Genomic DNA, 15,000 nt, shown 5'->3' on the forward strand with positions numbered 1-15,000 from the left:
ACCTTGAGAACTGTGCAGATGGCAGAAATCCAACCGGTGCAGATTCTTCAGGCATAGCGGTGCAGAGATAGCCTGATGAATTGCTGCCTGTCATGCAGCTGTTGCCGGCGCAGAGCTTCTGTCCTTTAAAGAGTTGGCAAACTTACTCTTCTCGCCCCAGAAGGGTTTGCTGAATTGAAGCAAAACTGAGGGGCGAAGAACTGAGACTGAGTTTGGGGTTATTTCAAACTTTATTAAGGGAGGTAAAGGTAAAGGGACCCCTGACCATTAGGTCCATTCACGGACGACTCTGGTGTTGCGGGGCTCATCTCGCTTTACTGGCCGAGGGAGCCGGCGTACAGCTTCCGGGTCATGTGGCCAGCCTGACTAAGCCGCTTCTGGCGAACCAGAGCAGCGCACGGAAACGCGGAAATAGGTACCAGAGTGCACGGAATAGGCACGGAAATAGGTACCAGAGTGGTACCTATTTATCTACTTGCACTTTGTGCTTTCGAACTGCTAGGTTGGCTGGAACAGGGACCGAGCAATGGGAGCTCACCCCATCGTGGGGATTCGAACCGCCGACCTTCTGATCAGCAAGTCCTAGGCTCTGTGGTTTAACCCACAGCGCCACCCGCACCCCCTTATTAAGGGAGATGTTTCAGAATAGTCGGGGGCCCTGGGGATGAATTTATGGAACCAAGGGGACGGTGCCGTGAAAAAGTCTGGGAGCCACGAGTTCGAAATGTGACCCTCAAATCATGATGCACCAAACAGCTCGACGAGGGAAGCGACAGCTTGGAAATATATCCTGTGTGGGCCTCGGCGCATGGCTTCTCCCCCTCTCGAAAAGTCTGGGTTTACGGCTCTCTCTTAGGCTGAATACTCTGCACCCAGGGGTCTCTGAAGGGCACAGGAGCTGCTGTGACAATGGCGCCCCGGTGCTGCCCAGGGGAGCCCTCCCGCAAGATGGGGGACAGCTGCTCCTCCTGGTCTTCGCCCTCCTGCCCCCGCTTGCTGCCTCCATTCAAGTTGCGCAGCCCTGAGGACAGAAGGCAGGCGGTCAGCAAGGCCCCGGCCAGGGCGCATAGAACCGCGCCCACCGCCTGGCAGATCCCCAAGGCGTGGTTGTATTCCACCGCCTGCTGGTCGAGCACCACGAACTCTGCCTCGCCGATCCCTTCCAGCTTGGGGGGCAGGAGGTACCCCGTGGCCAAAGCCGAGGCCCCGATGAGCAGCAGCAGGGTCCCAGCCGAGAGGGTCACCTGGGGGTGGAAAAGAGTAGAATGAGAATGGGGCAGCTAGACAGGTGACTGGGGGTGGCGCCCCAGACCACGTAACACCAGTCTTGAAAGACCTACACTGGCTCCCAGTACGTTTCTGAGCACAATTCAAAGTGTTGGTGCTGACCTTGAAAGCCCTAAACGGCCTCAGCCCAGTATATCTGAAGGAGCGTCTCCACCTCCATCGTTCTGCCCGGACACTGAGGTTCAGCGCCGAGGGCCTTTTGGTGGTTTCCTCACTGCGAGAAGCCATGTTACAGGGAACCAGGCAGAGGGCCTTCTTTGTGGTGGCACCTGCCCTGTGGAATGCCTTCCCAGCAGATGTCAAAGAGAAAAGCAACTACCAGACTTTTAGAAGACATCTGAAGGTAGCCCTGTTTAGGGAAGCTTTTAATGTTTATTGGTTATTTTATTTTTGTGTTCTGTTGGAAGCCGCCCAGAGTGGCTGGGGAAACCCAGCCAGATGGGCGGGGGATAATAAATTATTATTATTATTATTATTATTATTATTATTATTATTATATTATTATTATTATTATTATTATTATTATTATTATTATTATTATCACTGTGTACACACAGAGCAGCTTTCGTTGCGGAACGAGAAGTTTTGGCTGTGCGTTGCTGCGTCTGGGCAAATCGAGGCAGGTGGCTGTGCCCTTCAGTGCACTTCAATGTGGTTCAATTAAGTCAACGGCACTTGGCATGAGTCCACGGAGATGGTAAGAAAAGAAGCAACCTTTGGAGATTTTCCCATAAAATATCGATCCTGTGTATGCTAACTTTCAGGCAAGAGATCCATTTAAATAGGGTTACAGTCCAGATTAGCAAGAGGTAAAAGGTAAAGGGACCCCTGACCATTAGGTCCAATTGTGGCCGACTCTGGAGTTGCGGCGCTCATCTCGCTTTACTGGCCAAGGGAGCCGACGTACAGCTTCCGGGTCATGTGGGCAGCATGACTAAGCCGCTTCTGGCGAACCAGAGCAGCGCACGGAAATGCCGTTTACCTTCCCGCTGGAGTGGTACCTATTTATCTACTTGCACTTTGACATGCTTTCGAACTGCTAGGTGGGCAGGAGCAGGGACCGAGCAACGGGAGCTCACCCCGTTGCGGGGATTCGAACCGCCGACTTTCTGATCGGCAAGTCCTAGGCTCTGTGGTTTAACCCACAGCGCCACCCGCGTCCCTCTAGCAAGAGGTACATTATTATTATTATTAATATTAATATTTGCCACCGCCTCCTCCTCCTCTTGAGGTGCCTTGCAAGATGAAATACAAGCGATACAGCAATCAAAACCAGGAAAGTCAAAACAGAATACCCAAACATGCCTAGAACTGGCCTCTGAGCATGCCAGAAGTGCCTCTGAGTGCATGCAAAGTGCTTTCCCCACACACTTCAATACCCAGGATCACCCAGTGCACACCTGAGATTAGCGGAAAAAATGCTTCTGGGCTGGTTGTGGCTCAGCCTTTGCCAACCTGGTTCTCCCCAGGTATTTTGGACTGAAGCTCCCATCAGCCCCAGCCAGTGCATTTGAGGGGGCGCCCAGTTGGCAAGGCTGCATTAGCCCCCTCCCTAAGCTTTTTACAGACTGAAGTCCCCTGCACCCCTAAAACCATCTCTGCAATTCAAGAAAGGGGCCACAAATTCCAGACTCAGGGCAGTAATGGGGCGTGGCAGAGGATTCGTAGCCAGTGGGCGCACCAGCTGGGTGGAGCTCTCAAATCGCCCAGGGATGAACCCTGCCAAGGTGGCACCGGGAGGCATAAACCTTGGAGCTTGGAGCGTGTTGTGAGTGGCGGGGTGTGACCTCCAGAACCCCATGCTCCTTCTGGGAGTGCCAGGATGCTCCAGCACTTGTCTGCAGGTGGCGCCAGAGTCATCCCAGAAGCTGCCTGGTCCTGGTTGACCTGAGGTTGCTCCCAGTGGAGACCGGGGCATCTGCCTGGCCTGGCCTGGCCTTAGCAATCGCGGCTGCCTTCCTATAATACTCGCTGGCTGCCTGTTCCCTTGCAGAGGTGCCCTGGGTTTGCCCCCACGCTCCCCCTCCCATTTGCATGCAGAAGGTCCCTGGTCCACCCCACTGGCAGCATCCCCAGGTAGGGAATCTCCTCTGCTGGAAACTCTAGATTGCTGCTGCCTGCCAGAGTAGGCATTACTGACCTAGATTGACCAGCAGTCTGGCTCGATTTCAGGCAGCTTCCTATATCCCTAACAAATAAACTCTGCACATGCTCAAGGGGCAGTTTTTCTTAAGCTGCTTTAATAGATGCTGGTGGTGGGGAGAAGGAGAAACTCTTCACATGCTCAGAGGTGCTTAGTCTGAAAGGCCTGAAAGCAGCAACAACAAAAGGCAGGCACTTGTTTGAGTCCTTACCTTCCAGAGGACAGAGGACCAGCCGCTGCTGGCTGAAGATTTTGGGGGCAAATCCAGTTCGTCATCCAGATTCGCTCCGGTGCAATCCTCATAGAAAAGGTGCAGGTAGGAACGAACCCCGTACCATTTCCCCCGCTCCATGCCTGGGCCCCGGCTGCAGCCGCACGAGTGCTGGCAGGATGTGGGCATTGGACCTGAGTGGGGCACAGCAAACGCGTCAGGCTCGCTCAGTTCCAAGAGGCTGGCTGGCCGTTCCGTCAAAACCAGACGGACAGGGAGGACTTCGAGAGTAAATGGGGAACTGTGCTGAATATTGGGATGGGTCTGCAGGTCATGCGATTGTTCCGCCACCAGGTATAAAATGTGTTATACAGATGGGACCTGCAACTAAATTTTGCAGCCTGGAGTGCTCCCTGCTCAACCAGCCAGCCATGACCTCTCCCAGGTTGCTCCATTCCGTCCCCACTTCTCCCCAGTTTTCTGTCTCCACTAACATTACCAGCAGCAGCCAGCTAGGATCCTGTGCCCATTGGACATGCTGAATCTTCATGGGGCTCATTGGAGGATTTCCCCCTCTCTCTTAAATAGGGTTATTGATTGTTTTCCAAACCTCAGGCTGGACACAGGACTCCACATGTGGTCTGACCAAGGCAGAATAGAGTGATACTATTGCTTCCCTTTTTGAATTCTAGTGCTGGAGGAGACTCTTGAGAGTCCCATGGGCTGCAAGAAGATCAAACCGATTCATTCTGAAGGAAATCAGCCCTGAGTGCTCACTGGAAGGACAGATCCTGAAGCTGAGGCTCCAGTACTCTGGCCACCTCATGAGAAGAGAAGACTCCCTGGAAAAGACCCTGATGCTGGGAAAGATGGAGGGCACAAGGAGAAGGGGACGAGAGAACGAGATGGTTGGACAGTGTTCTCGAAGCTACCAGCATGAGTTTGACCAAACTGCGGGAGGCAGTGGAAGACAGGAGTGCCTGGTGTGCTCTGGTCCAGGGGGTCATGGAGAGTTGGACATGACTAAGCGACTAAAGAACAACATTGCTTCCCTTGACCTGGACACTAGACTTCTGTTGATGCAGCCAAGAATAACATTAGCTTTTTTTGCCGCTGCATCACCCTGTTGGCTCATGTTCATCTTGTGGTCCACTAGCCCCAGATGCTGGCCTAGATGGCCACTGGCCTGATCCAGCAGCCGAGCTCTCCTTCGGAGAAGCAAATTCACCTTTACTTGGAAGGCAAGTCATATTGGCGTAAGGATAGTACAGTCATACCTCGGGTTACAGATGCTTCAGGTTGCGTTTTTTCGGGTTACGGACTCGCTGAAACCCAAAAGTACTGGAATGGGTTACTTCCAGGTTTTGGTGGTCGCGCATGCACAGAAGTGCTAAATTGCTCTTTGCGCATGTGCAGAACTGCTGAATCACAACCTGCGCATGTGCACATGCGGTGCTGCAGGTTGCGAACACTGTGGGTTGCAAACGTGCTTCCCGCACGGATCACAATCGCAACCCGAGCATCCACTGCACTGTAATGATAGCTTAGTTTGAATGTGAACTCAACGTTGAATCATGGAACCCTAGAATTGGGTCATCTGGTCCAACACCCTGCAGAATCTCAGCTAAAGCATCCATGACAAATAGCCATCCAACCTCGCCTTAAAATATGCTGGTTTCCTGAAACAATTGCCGTCATGCAACCCTGGAATCTCACCCAGAATAGCTCCAGGAGAGGAGGTCCTCCTGGCATTTATTAACGGATCCTTCTCCATTAAGGGCACTTGTGATAACAGCTGGGCTCTTCTCCAAAATGATTTGTTGGCTTCAGCAACTGACAGGGGCAGATTGGGGACATTTTTGTGCAGGGAGACCCCCACCCCATCTGTAAGCTGATCGTGAGCCCCTTTTGAATTTGACAGGATGCTGTTGGTTCTGGAAAGATGGAGGGACACTGCTCTATTTCTATACAGTGGTACCTTGGTTCTCAAACGCCTAGGTTCCCAAACGCTGAAAACCCAGAAGTAAGTGTTCCGGTTTTGGAATGTTTTTTGGAAGCCGAATGTCCGATGTGGCTGTTGGCTATTTTTTCCAGGGTGCCTGTACCAATCAGAAGCCGCGCCTTGGTTTTCAAACATTTTGGAAGTCAAGCGGACTTCCGGAACGGATTAAGTTTGGCACTTTTGTTTTTGCAATTCATTTTGCGTTTTTGTTTTTGAGGCTTTTTCGGTTCATTTGTTTTTGTGACTGTGTGGAACCCAGTTCAGCTACTGATTGATTGATTAATTGATTGTGTGACTGTGGAAATGGATAAAAGCCCCCCACCCAAACAACGACTATCATCAGTGCAGGTAAGGAAAAAAAATTATTTTACTTTTTATCATCTACATCTTAATTATTTTATAGTGCAGCACATTGTTTATTGCTTTCGTTTTATGGATCAATGGTCTCATTAGATAGTAAAATTCATGTTAAATTGCTGTTTTAGGGGTTGTTTTTTAAAATCTGGAACGGATTAATCCGTTTTGCATAACCAAGGAAAGCTCACCTTGGTTTTGGAACGCTTTGATTTTGGAACAGATTTCTGGAATGGATTAAGTTTGAGAACCAAGGTACCACTGTATTGCATTCACGTCCAGCCCTTCCTCCATCTAGGAGGACAATGCAGGGCTGGCCTCACTGGGTTTTTTTGGTGTGTTCTCACCACAGCCCTGTGAGGTAGGATTGTCTAAGAGCTAAGTGACTGGCTGAAACATGCACCTACAGTCTCCCCCACCATGAGCTTTGTGGCCAGGGGCAAACTACACATTACAAACAAATTGTTTTTAGGGTTTTTTTTGCTTTATTTTAAAGGTATTGCTTAGATGAATGGTAGGAAGGGCAGGGTATAAATTTAAGAAATACAGTGGTACCTTAGGTTACAGATGCTTCAGGTTACAGACTCTGCTAACCCAGAAATAGTACCTCGGGTTAAGAACTTTGCTTCAGGATGAGAACAGAAATAGTGTGGCAGCGGTGGGAGGCCCCATTAGCTAAAGTGGTACCTCAGGTTAAGAACAGTTTCAGGTTAAGAATGAACCTCTAGAACAAATTAAGTTCTTAACCAGAGGTACCACTGTAGATAGTAGAAATCAATCAATAAATGAACGTAACAGAGCAGTCGCATTCGTAAAAGTAGTTTGGGAAGGGGACCATTTTGCAAAGAGAAGCAGCTGTGGGAGGGGGCCAGATTGAGAAGAGGGGGAGAGGCCTCCAGGACATTTCTGAGCACAATTCAAAATGTTGGTGCTGGCCTTTAAAGCCCTAAATGCTCCCTTGGCCTGGTATACCTGAAGGAGTGTCTCCACCCCCATCGTTCTGCCTGGACACTGAGGTGCAGCGCTGAGGGCTTTCTGGCGGTTCCCTCGCTGCGAGAAGCCAAGTTACAGGGAACCAGACAGAGGGCCTTCTCGGTGGTGGCACCCGCCATGTGGAACGCCCTCCCATCAGATGTCAAGGAAATAAACAACTCTCTGACTTTTAGAAGACATCTGAAGGCAGCCCTGTTCAGGGAAGCTTTTAGTGTTTGATGTTTTATTGTGGTTTTAATATTCTGTTGAGAGCCGCCCAGAGTGGCTGGGGAAACCCAGCCAGATGGGTGTGGTAGAAATATATTATTATTATTATTATTATTATTATTATTATTATTATTATTATTATTATTATCATTAGGAGGGACATGGGACCCCCTGCAAACAAGGGGTGGGCAATGCATCATGATGCCCTGGGGTGTGTTTGTGTGTGTTTGCATATAAATGGGAGCGCCAGAATATTGCTGTTCCTGCACCATCACACACACAAACCAGGAACAAAACCAACACCTTGGGTCAAAGAAACTTTCTCAGATCCTTCAGACAGAAAGTGCAGAAGGTTTTCTGCACCTCCGAGAAGCATCCGGGCGCAGCAATTTATTTATTTATCACATTTATAACCGCACCTGTTCCTCCAAGGAGCTTGAGATGGTTCTCCTCCCCCTCTATTCCATCTTGACAAAAACCCTGTGAGGTAGGCTAGGCTGAGAGAGGAAATGACTGGCTCCCAAGGTCACCCACGGTGACCTTTGCTGCCGTGCGGGCATTCGAACCCTGGTCCCTCCCGGGCCCTGGTCCAGCGCTCGCTAGCCACTATACCGCACTGCCGCTCTTTGGAATGCCTCCTTGCATCCCTGTGTGAGGAAGACTGGCTGCCCTTCCCCCCTCCTTCCCTCCCGCTTTCCTTTCTGCTCCCCACACCCCACCCCATCGGTTCAGCCTGCCTGGCTGTGAGCTGGTTGCATCCTGTTTCCCTGATTGGCCGTTGCCATGGGGACCGCCTCACGCAGAGAGGAGGGAGGATGGCTGCAAAGCCCGCTCCATCCTTCAGCATGCGGAGAGCCAGACCCAGATCCAAGGGCTGGTGGGGTGGGGAGGGAGCAAGCGCTGAACCCATGGAGTTCCTCCTTCTGGAAAGGGCCTTATCCCAGCCTCTGTCCTGTATCCTAAAACTCTTCAGCAAGGTTAGGCTACCCGGCAGGGAGAGGAAAAGGCTGCTGTTGCTTTTAATTGCTTTTATTCAACAGCACAGTCTTCCGCAAACTGAGAGGCAGTGTTGTGCAGTGGCTAGAGCCCTGGGATCTTCATTGTTTGTTTGTTTTAAATTTTTGTCCATGGAGGCACAGGTCAATTCTGTGTCCAGGGCAGCGGTTTAACAGCTCGATCTGGTACGCAGGGTGAGATCCTACCTGCCCACAGACTGTCTTGCCAGAGTGGTGCATGCTCTGGTTATCTCCCGCTTGGACTACTGCAATGCGCTCTATGTGGGGCTACCTTTGAAGGTGACCCGGAAACTGCAACTAATCTATTGAGACCTCCATTGGCTCCCAGTACATTTCTGAGCACAATTCAAGGTGTTGGCACTATCTTTAAAGCCCTAAACGGCCTCGGTCTAGTATACCTGAAGGAGCATCTCCACCCCCGTCGTTCAGCCCGGACTCAGAGGTCCAGCGCCGAGGACCTTCTGGCGGTTCCCTCCCTGCGAGAAGCCAAGTTACAGGGAACCAGGCAGAGGGCCTTCTCGATAGTGGCACCCGTCCTGTGGAACACCCTCCCACCAGATGTCAAAGAGATAAACAACTACCAGACTTTTAGAAGACATCTGAAGGCAGCCCTGTTTAGGGAAGCTTTTAATGTTTGATGGATTATGGCATTTTAATATTTTGTTGGAAGCCGCCCAGAGTGGCTGGGGAAACCCAGCCAGATGGGCGGGGTATAAATAATAAATTATTATTATTATTATTATTATTATTATTATTATTATTATTACTCCAGCCGTGGAGGAAGAACAGTGTCAGGTGTGCGTGCAGGAGCCGGGGCCTGTGACCAATAGGGCTTTGCAGGACTGGGGCCTTCCTAAGTTTGTTCTGAAGAGGCAAGGCGCGGCCTCACAGGTGAGGCTGATTGGTAACTCACAGCACCTGGTGGCAAGAGCCAGGAAGGGATACAAGGTCAGCATCTTCCCTTTGGCTCGTTGCCACAGCAGCACGTTCCCTGCCTTGCTACGTTTGACTCCTTGACTCCTTACTGCTTGATCCTCGGACCCCTGACTTTGTGACTCCTTGCTTCCTGACCCTCAGACCCTCAGCTTCTTGAGTCCTGGTTCTCTGACCCTTGGACTCTGGGCTTCCTGACTCCTGGCTTCTGGACTCCCATTCTGCTCCCACCCCGCCATCTTGCCTCCGGTCCTTACGTCTCCAGCCCATGATTCATGGTTCAGTCGCCCATGAACCAGACCATGACAAACAGAGTCATTGCAGGTCATGGCCTGGGCCTTCTCTTCCCCCTCCTGGTATAGCAGAAGTCACAGAGCTAGCCCTATCCACTTCCCCTCTACTAATATGAACATAAGAAGAGGCTGCTGGATCAGGCGAGTGTGGCCCATCTAGGCCAGCATCCTGTTCTCACAGATGCCCCAATAAGAAAACGCGCAAGCAGGACTCGAACCCAAGACCCCTCTCCCCTCCTCCTGTGGTTTCCAGCACCTGGCATTCAGGGGCATTGCCGCTTCCAACTGTGGAGTCATCCTGGCTAGGAGCTCTCAATAGCCCTGTCCTAATTGGTCCGATCCTGTTTCAAAGCGGGTGGCCGTCCCTGCCTGCTGTGGCAGGGAGTCCCATAGCTTAACAGGGCCAAGAAGTGCTTCATTTCATCTCTCCTGGGCCTTCCAACAAAGATCTGTTCCGCCGCGGCTCCTCACCTGCGTTTTTGGCGCCAGCCAAAGAAGTCCTCCTAGCGCATCTCTCTGCCTCTCCGCCGGCAGCGACAAGCCACAGGTGGGCACCCGCCGGAGTGGAAGAGACAGGGCAGCTGCCACCGCCGCCGGTTCACGAAGGAGGCAGGCTGCGTCATCCGTGCCAGGCAGCAAAATGCCAAATGCCCTTTTGCCACCCCCTCACAGCCAGGTCAGCCGGGCAGGGTGCTTGGCGGGGCAGCCGTTCCTCTGTGGCAGCAGGCAGAGACGAGGTTTGCTGCCCGCCGCCGGCTGCGAGCGCAGCTCCAGAGTGCCAGGCTGCCAGTGTCTGAGTCAGTCGCTCTCGGAAACGGATGTCTCCACGGGGACGAGAGCAGCTTTCTCGAGAGCGCAACGCCTCCTTGACTGCCTGGCTGAGTCACGTCTGGCCTCGGCTGCCCACACCTCTGGCAGGCCCCAAATATTCGGAGCCCGGCAGCCGGGAAGCCGAGAAGGGAGAGTCACTTTCGCTCTCTGAGGGTGAACGTGGCAGCTTCTGCGGAATCCAATTATCTTGTTAACTAACACAAGCTCTGCGGGAAAGATGGAGCTCTCTGTGCCCGAACAGAAGGCAACTGGTTTTGACACCCCTCTAGCGCTAAATGGGCTTAGGATCCACCATCGGAACTGGGGGCACGGTCCACCTGTCCATTCCATGGAGAAATGGTGGGATTCAAATATTGTTGCAGGCCACCCCGATTTCATCAGATGGGTGGGGTACATTATTATTATTATTATTTTAATCTCTGAGCATTGTGAGATTCCAGTTGGTTCCAGGCGCTTACCCAGAGTTTGTATTTCCTGGAGTTAAGTACCACTGGCACACCATTTTCATCAAATTTTCTCTGATTGTGTAACATGCCGTAAATTTAATATCACATCTCCATAATTTCTCCCATTGATCCAGCCGAATTGCGTAACCTATATCGCATGCCCATTTAGTCATAACTTCTTTTACTTCTTCATCCTTTAACTCCCATTCTAATAATAAATTATACATTTTGGATGTATTATTTTTCGAGTTTTGTAATAATACTGTTTGTAATTTTGATTCTTCTTTTTCAAATTCTATTGCTTTGTCCTGATTAAATATTTGGGCAATTTGATGATATTGTAACCGTGTGGTGCAGTATTGGGTCACCTCTTCATATGGTCTTAATTTTATTTTTTTAAAAATTAGAATTATTATTTTTTTTAAATGAGTTTGTATTTCCTTCAGGAATGAGGCACAGCAGAGACTGTGGTGTTTTCATGCTATGTGGTTTATTTACACACATATATACACCGTATTTTCCCATGTATAAGACGCCCCCATGCATAAGACACTGCCTATTTTGGGGGACTCCAAATTAAGAAACACCCCCTCAGCACTACCTGTGTATAAGACGAGCCCCAATTCTAAACCTAATTTCCTGGTGGAAAACCCCCCTAGTCTTATACACGGAAAAATACAGTATATACAACTTGAGCCTGCAATGTGGGGGTTCATATCATGAACACTCCAAAACGCTCTTGTTTCTCATGCAGAAATCAGCCATGGCTTTCTCTCTGTTGGCTGTACTTGGGTAAATTAACCAAGCCTAGAGAGCTCCGTTGGTTTGAGCGTGGTGCTGACAGCGCCAAGGTTGCAGGTTCAATCCCCTAATGGGACTGCCACCAATTCCTGCATTGCAAGGGGTTGGACTAGATGGCCGTCAGGGTCCCTTCCAACTTTACGATTCTATGAAGTCTACGAAATTGCTTTGGTTTGCCCTGGGCAAGAGAAAGTCAATAACCAGTTTAATAAATGATAATAATACTCCGTTCTCAGTTAGATCAATGGGGTTTCAGACACGAAATGAACATGCAATGGGACTCAGGATGAACTAAATTTGGATCCAAGCCATTTCCCCTGCTGGGAATGTAGCTCAGTATGGTCTACACAGGTGCGCAGCCTGGGAGTCATGCTGGACTCACAGCTGTCCACGGAGGCGCAGGTCAATTCTGTGTTCAGGGCAGCTGTTTACCAGCTCCATCTGGTACGCAGGATGAGAACCTCCCTGCCTGCAGACTGTCTTGCCAGAGTGGTGCATGCTCTGGTTATCTCCCGCTTGGATTACTGCAATCTGCTCTACATGGGGCTACCTTTGAAGGTGACCCGGAAACTACACCTAATCCAGAATACAGCAGCTAGACTGGTGACTGGGAACAGCCGCCAAGACCACATAACACCAGTCTTGAAAGACCTACATTGGCTCCCAGTACGTTTCCAAGCACAATTCAAAGTGTTGGTGCTGACCTTTAAAGTCCTAAACGGCCTCGGTCCAGTATACCTGAAGGAGCGTCTCCATCTCCATCGTTCTACCCGGACACTGAGGTCCAGCACCAAGAGCCTTCTGGTGGTTCCCTCATTGCGAGAAGTCAAGTTACAGGGAACCAGGCAGAGGGCCTTCTAGGTAGTGACACCCGCCCTGTGGAACGCCCTCCCACCAGATATCAAAGAGAACAACAACTACCAGACTTTTAGAAGACGTCTGAAGGCAGCCTTGTTTAGGGAAGCTTTTAATGTTTGATGCATTACTGTATTTTAATATTTTGTTGGAAGTTTCCCAGAGTGGCTGGGGAAGCCCAGCACGATGGGCGGGGTATAAATAATAAATTATTATTATTATTATTATTATTATTATTATTATTATTACACTGACTGGCAGCTTTTCTCCGGAAAACAAGGGTGCTGGGTGGGAAAGCCATATCCCTGAGACAACCCATCTCCTGCCCTGGAAGAGTGTTGCGTTGATGCGCTGCCTTTGCGTCTTTCATCTGGGATACGCTCTGGTTCCCTGCCTTCCTTTCCTGACACTTAATTCACCCTGACAATTGAAGTGGGTGCCACACCCACCCTGCCTGGGAGCTGCTGGCTTGCGAGGGGAGAAGAGTGTGCTCTGGCCTTGTTTATGTGTGTCAAAGGCAGGCAGGCAAACTTATGACCTTCTAGAGGAGGGAGGCGAAATTAAAAGACGCCTGCTTCTTGGGAGAAAAGCAATGACAAACCTAGACAGCATCTTAAAAAGCAGAGAAATCACCTTGCCAACAAAGGTCCGTATAGTTAAAGCTATGGTTTTCCCAGTAGTGATGTATGGAAGCGAGAGCTGGACCATAAAGAAGGCTGATCGCCGAAGAATGGATGCTTTTGAATTCTGGTGCTGGAGGAGACTCTTGAGAGTCCCATGGACTGCAAGAAGATCCAACCGATCCATTCTGAAGGAAATCAGCCCTGAGTGCTCACTGGAAGGACAGATCCTGAAGCTGAGGCTCCAGTACTTTGGCCACCTCATGAGAAGAGAAGACTCCCTGGGAAAGACCCTGCTGTTGGGAAAGATGGAGGGCACAAGGAGAAGGGGACGGCAGAGGACGAGATGGTTGGACAGTGTTCTCGAAGCTACCAGCATAAGTTTGACCAAACTGCGGGAGGCAGTAGAAGACAGGAGTGCATGGCGTGCTCTGGTCCGGGGGTCATGAAGAGTCAGACACGACTACACAACAACAACAACAGAGGAGGGAGGAGTGCCCTTAATATGCTCCTCATCCTGCCTATCTCTGGAAATCTAGCTGCCTTCTAAAGGCTGCAGAGAGATACTTGCCATGTTTACCTCTGCTTGACAATGGCAATGGGAGAAGAGGCTGCTGGATCAGACCATCCGGTCCAGCATCCTGTTCTCACATTGGCCAGGCAGATGCCCTAATGGGGAACCAGCAAGCAGGATTCGAACACAAGAGCCCTGTGCCCTCCTCGGGTTCCCAGCGACTGGAGCTCAGAAGCACATACTCGCCAACATTTCTTCGATTAAAATAGGGACATTCTATTCCATAATAATAGGAATACCCTGCTCATCTGACTGGGTTGCCCCAGCCACTCTGGGTGGCTTCCAACATATAATGATAAAACATTAAAAAACAACAACCCATCTCTGTACATTGATGCCTTCAATTGTCTTCTAAAGGTTGTAGAGCAGGGGTCAGCAAACCTTTTCAGCAGGGGGCCAGTCCACTGTCCCTCAGACCTTGGGGGGGGGCGGACTATATTTTGATAAAATAATAATGAACGAATTTCTGTGCTCCACAAATAACCCAGAGATGCATTTTAAATAAAAGGGCACATTCTACTCATGTAAAAACACGCTGATTCCCGGACCGTCCGCGGGCCGGATTGAGAAGGCGATTGGGCTGGATCCGGCCCCCAGGCCTTACTTTTCCTACCCATGTTGTAGAGTTACTTATCTCCTCGGCTCGGAGGTCGCTTAACTCCATACCCTCCAAAATTTCTCCGATGAAAGTAGGGATGTCCTATGGAAAAGCGGGACATTCCAGAGTAAAATCAGAAACTAGGGCATCTTCTGTAAATCCGGGGCTGTTCCAGACCCCACTTGGATGGTCTGGAAGCCTGACTGCCTGCAGATGGAGAGGCAGAACACAGCCACCTTGGGTGGTAGCTATTGGTGGATTTACATTCCACGAATTTGTCCAGCCATATTTGAAAGCCGCTTATTTGCTGGCCATCCCTGCCTCCTGTGGCAATGAGTTCCATAGTTCAACTATGCACTGCATTGTTGTTGTTGTTGTTGTTTAGTCGTTTAGTCGTGTCCGACTCTTTGTGACCCCCTGGACCAGAGCACACCAGGCACTCCTGTCTTCCACTGCCTCCCGCAGTTTGGTCAGACTCATGTTGGTAGCTTCGAGAACACTGTCCAACCATCTCGTCCTCTGTCGTCCCCTTCTCCTTGTGCACTGCATTAAGAAGTGCTATCTCTTATCTTCCAACATTCCTTGTTTCCAGATTGCACCATTTGGGAAATATGCTAAAGCATATTTTTTGCAGACCTGCTGCCCTCCAGATGTTTTTACCCCCTGCAACGCCCATCATCCCTGATCAATGGTCCTGCTGGCTGGGGGTCATGGGAGTCAAGCAACATCTAGAACATGGGTAGGCAAACTAAGGCCCGGGGGCCAGATCTAGCCCAATTGCCTTCTAAATCCGGCCCACAAATGGTCTGGGAATCAACGTGTTTTTACATGAGCAG

The 15,000-nt window shown here is 50.3% G+C and overlaps 1 protein-coding gene across 1 annotated transcript; it reads right to left on the minus strand.

Moving 5' to 3' along the window:
- Positions 1-490: 490 nt before the first annotated feature.
- On the minus strand, positions 491-10,461 carry NRSN2 (neurensin 2). Its single transcript, XM_083619233.1, has 3 exons — positions 9,911-10,461; positions 3,642-3,835; positions 491-1,244 (listed from the first exon to the last, which is right to left on the minus strand). The coding sequence occupies exons 2-3, from the start codon at positions 3,828-3,830 to the stop codon at positions 840-842; spliced, it is 594 nt and encodes a 197-aa protein (XP_083475359.1). The 5' UTR covers positions 3,831-3,835; positions 9,911-10,461; the 3' UTR covers positions 491-839.
- Positions 10,462-15,000: the final 4,539 nt, after the last annotated feature.

This window comes from Podarcis filfolensis, assembly GCF_964270895.1.
Source record: "Podarcis filfolensis genome assembly, chromosome: 6".
Taxonomy (NCBI): Eukaryota; Metazoa; Chordata; class Lepidosauria; order Squamata; family Lacertidae; genus Podarcis; species Podarcis filfolensis.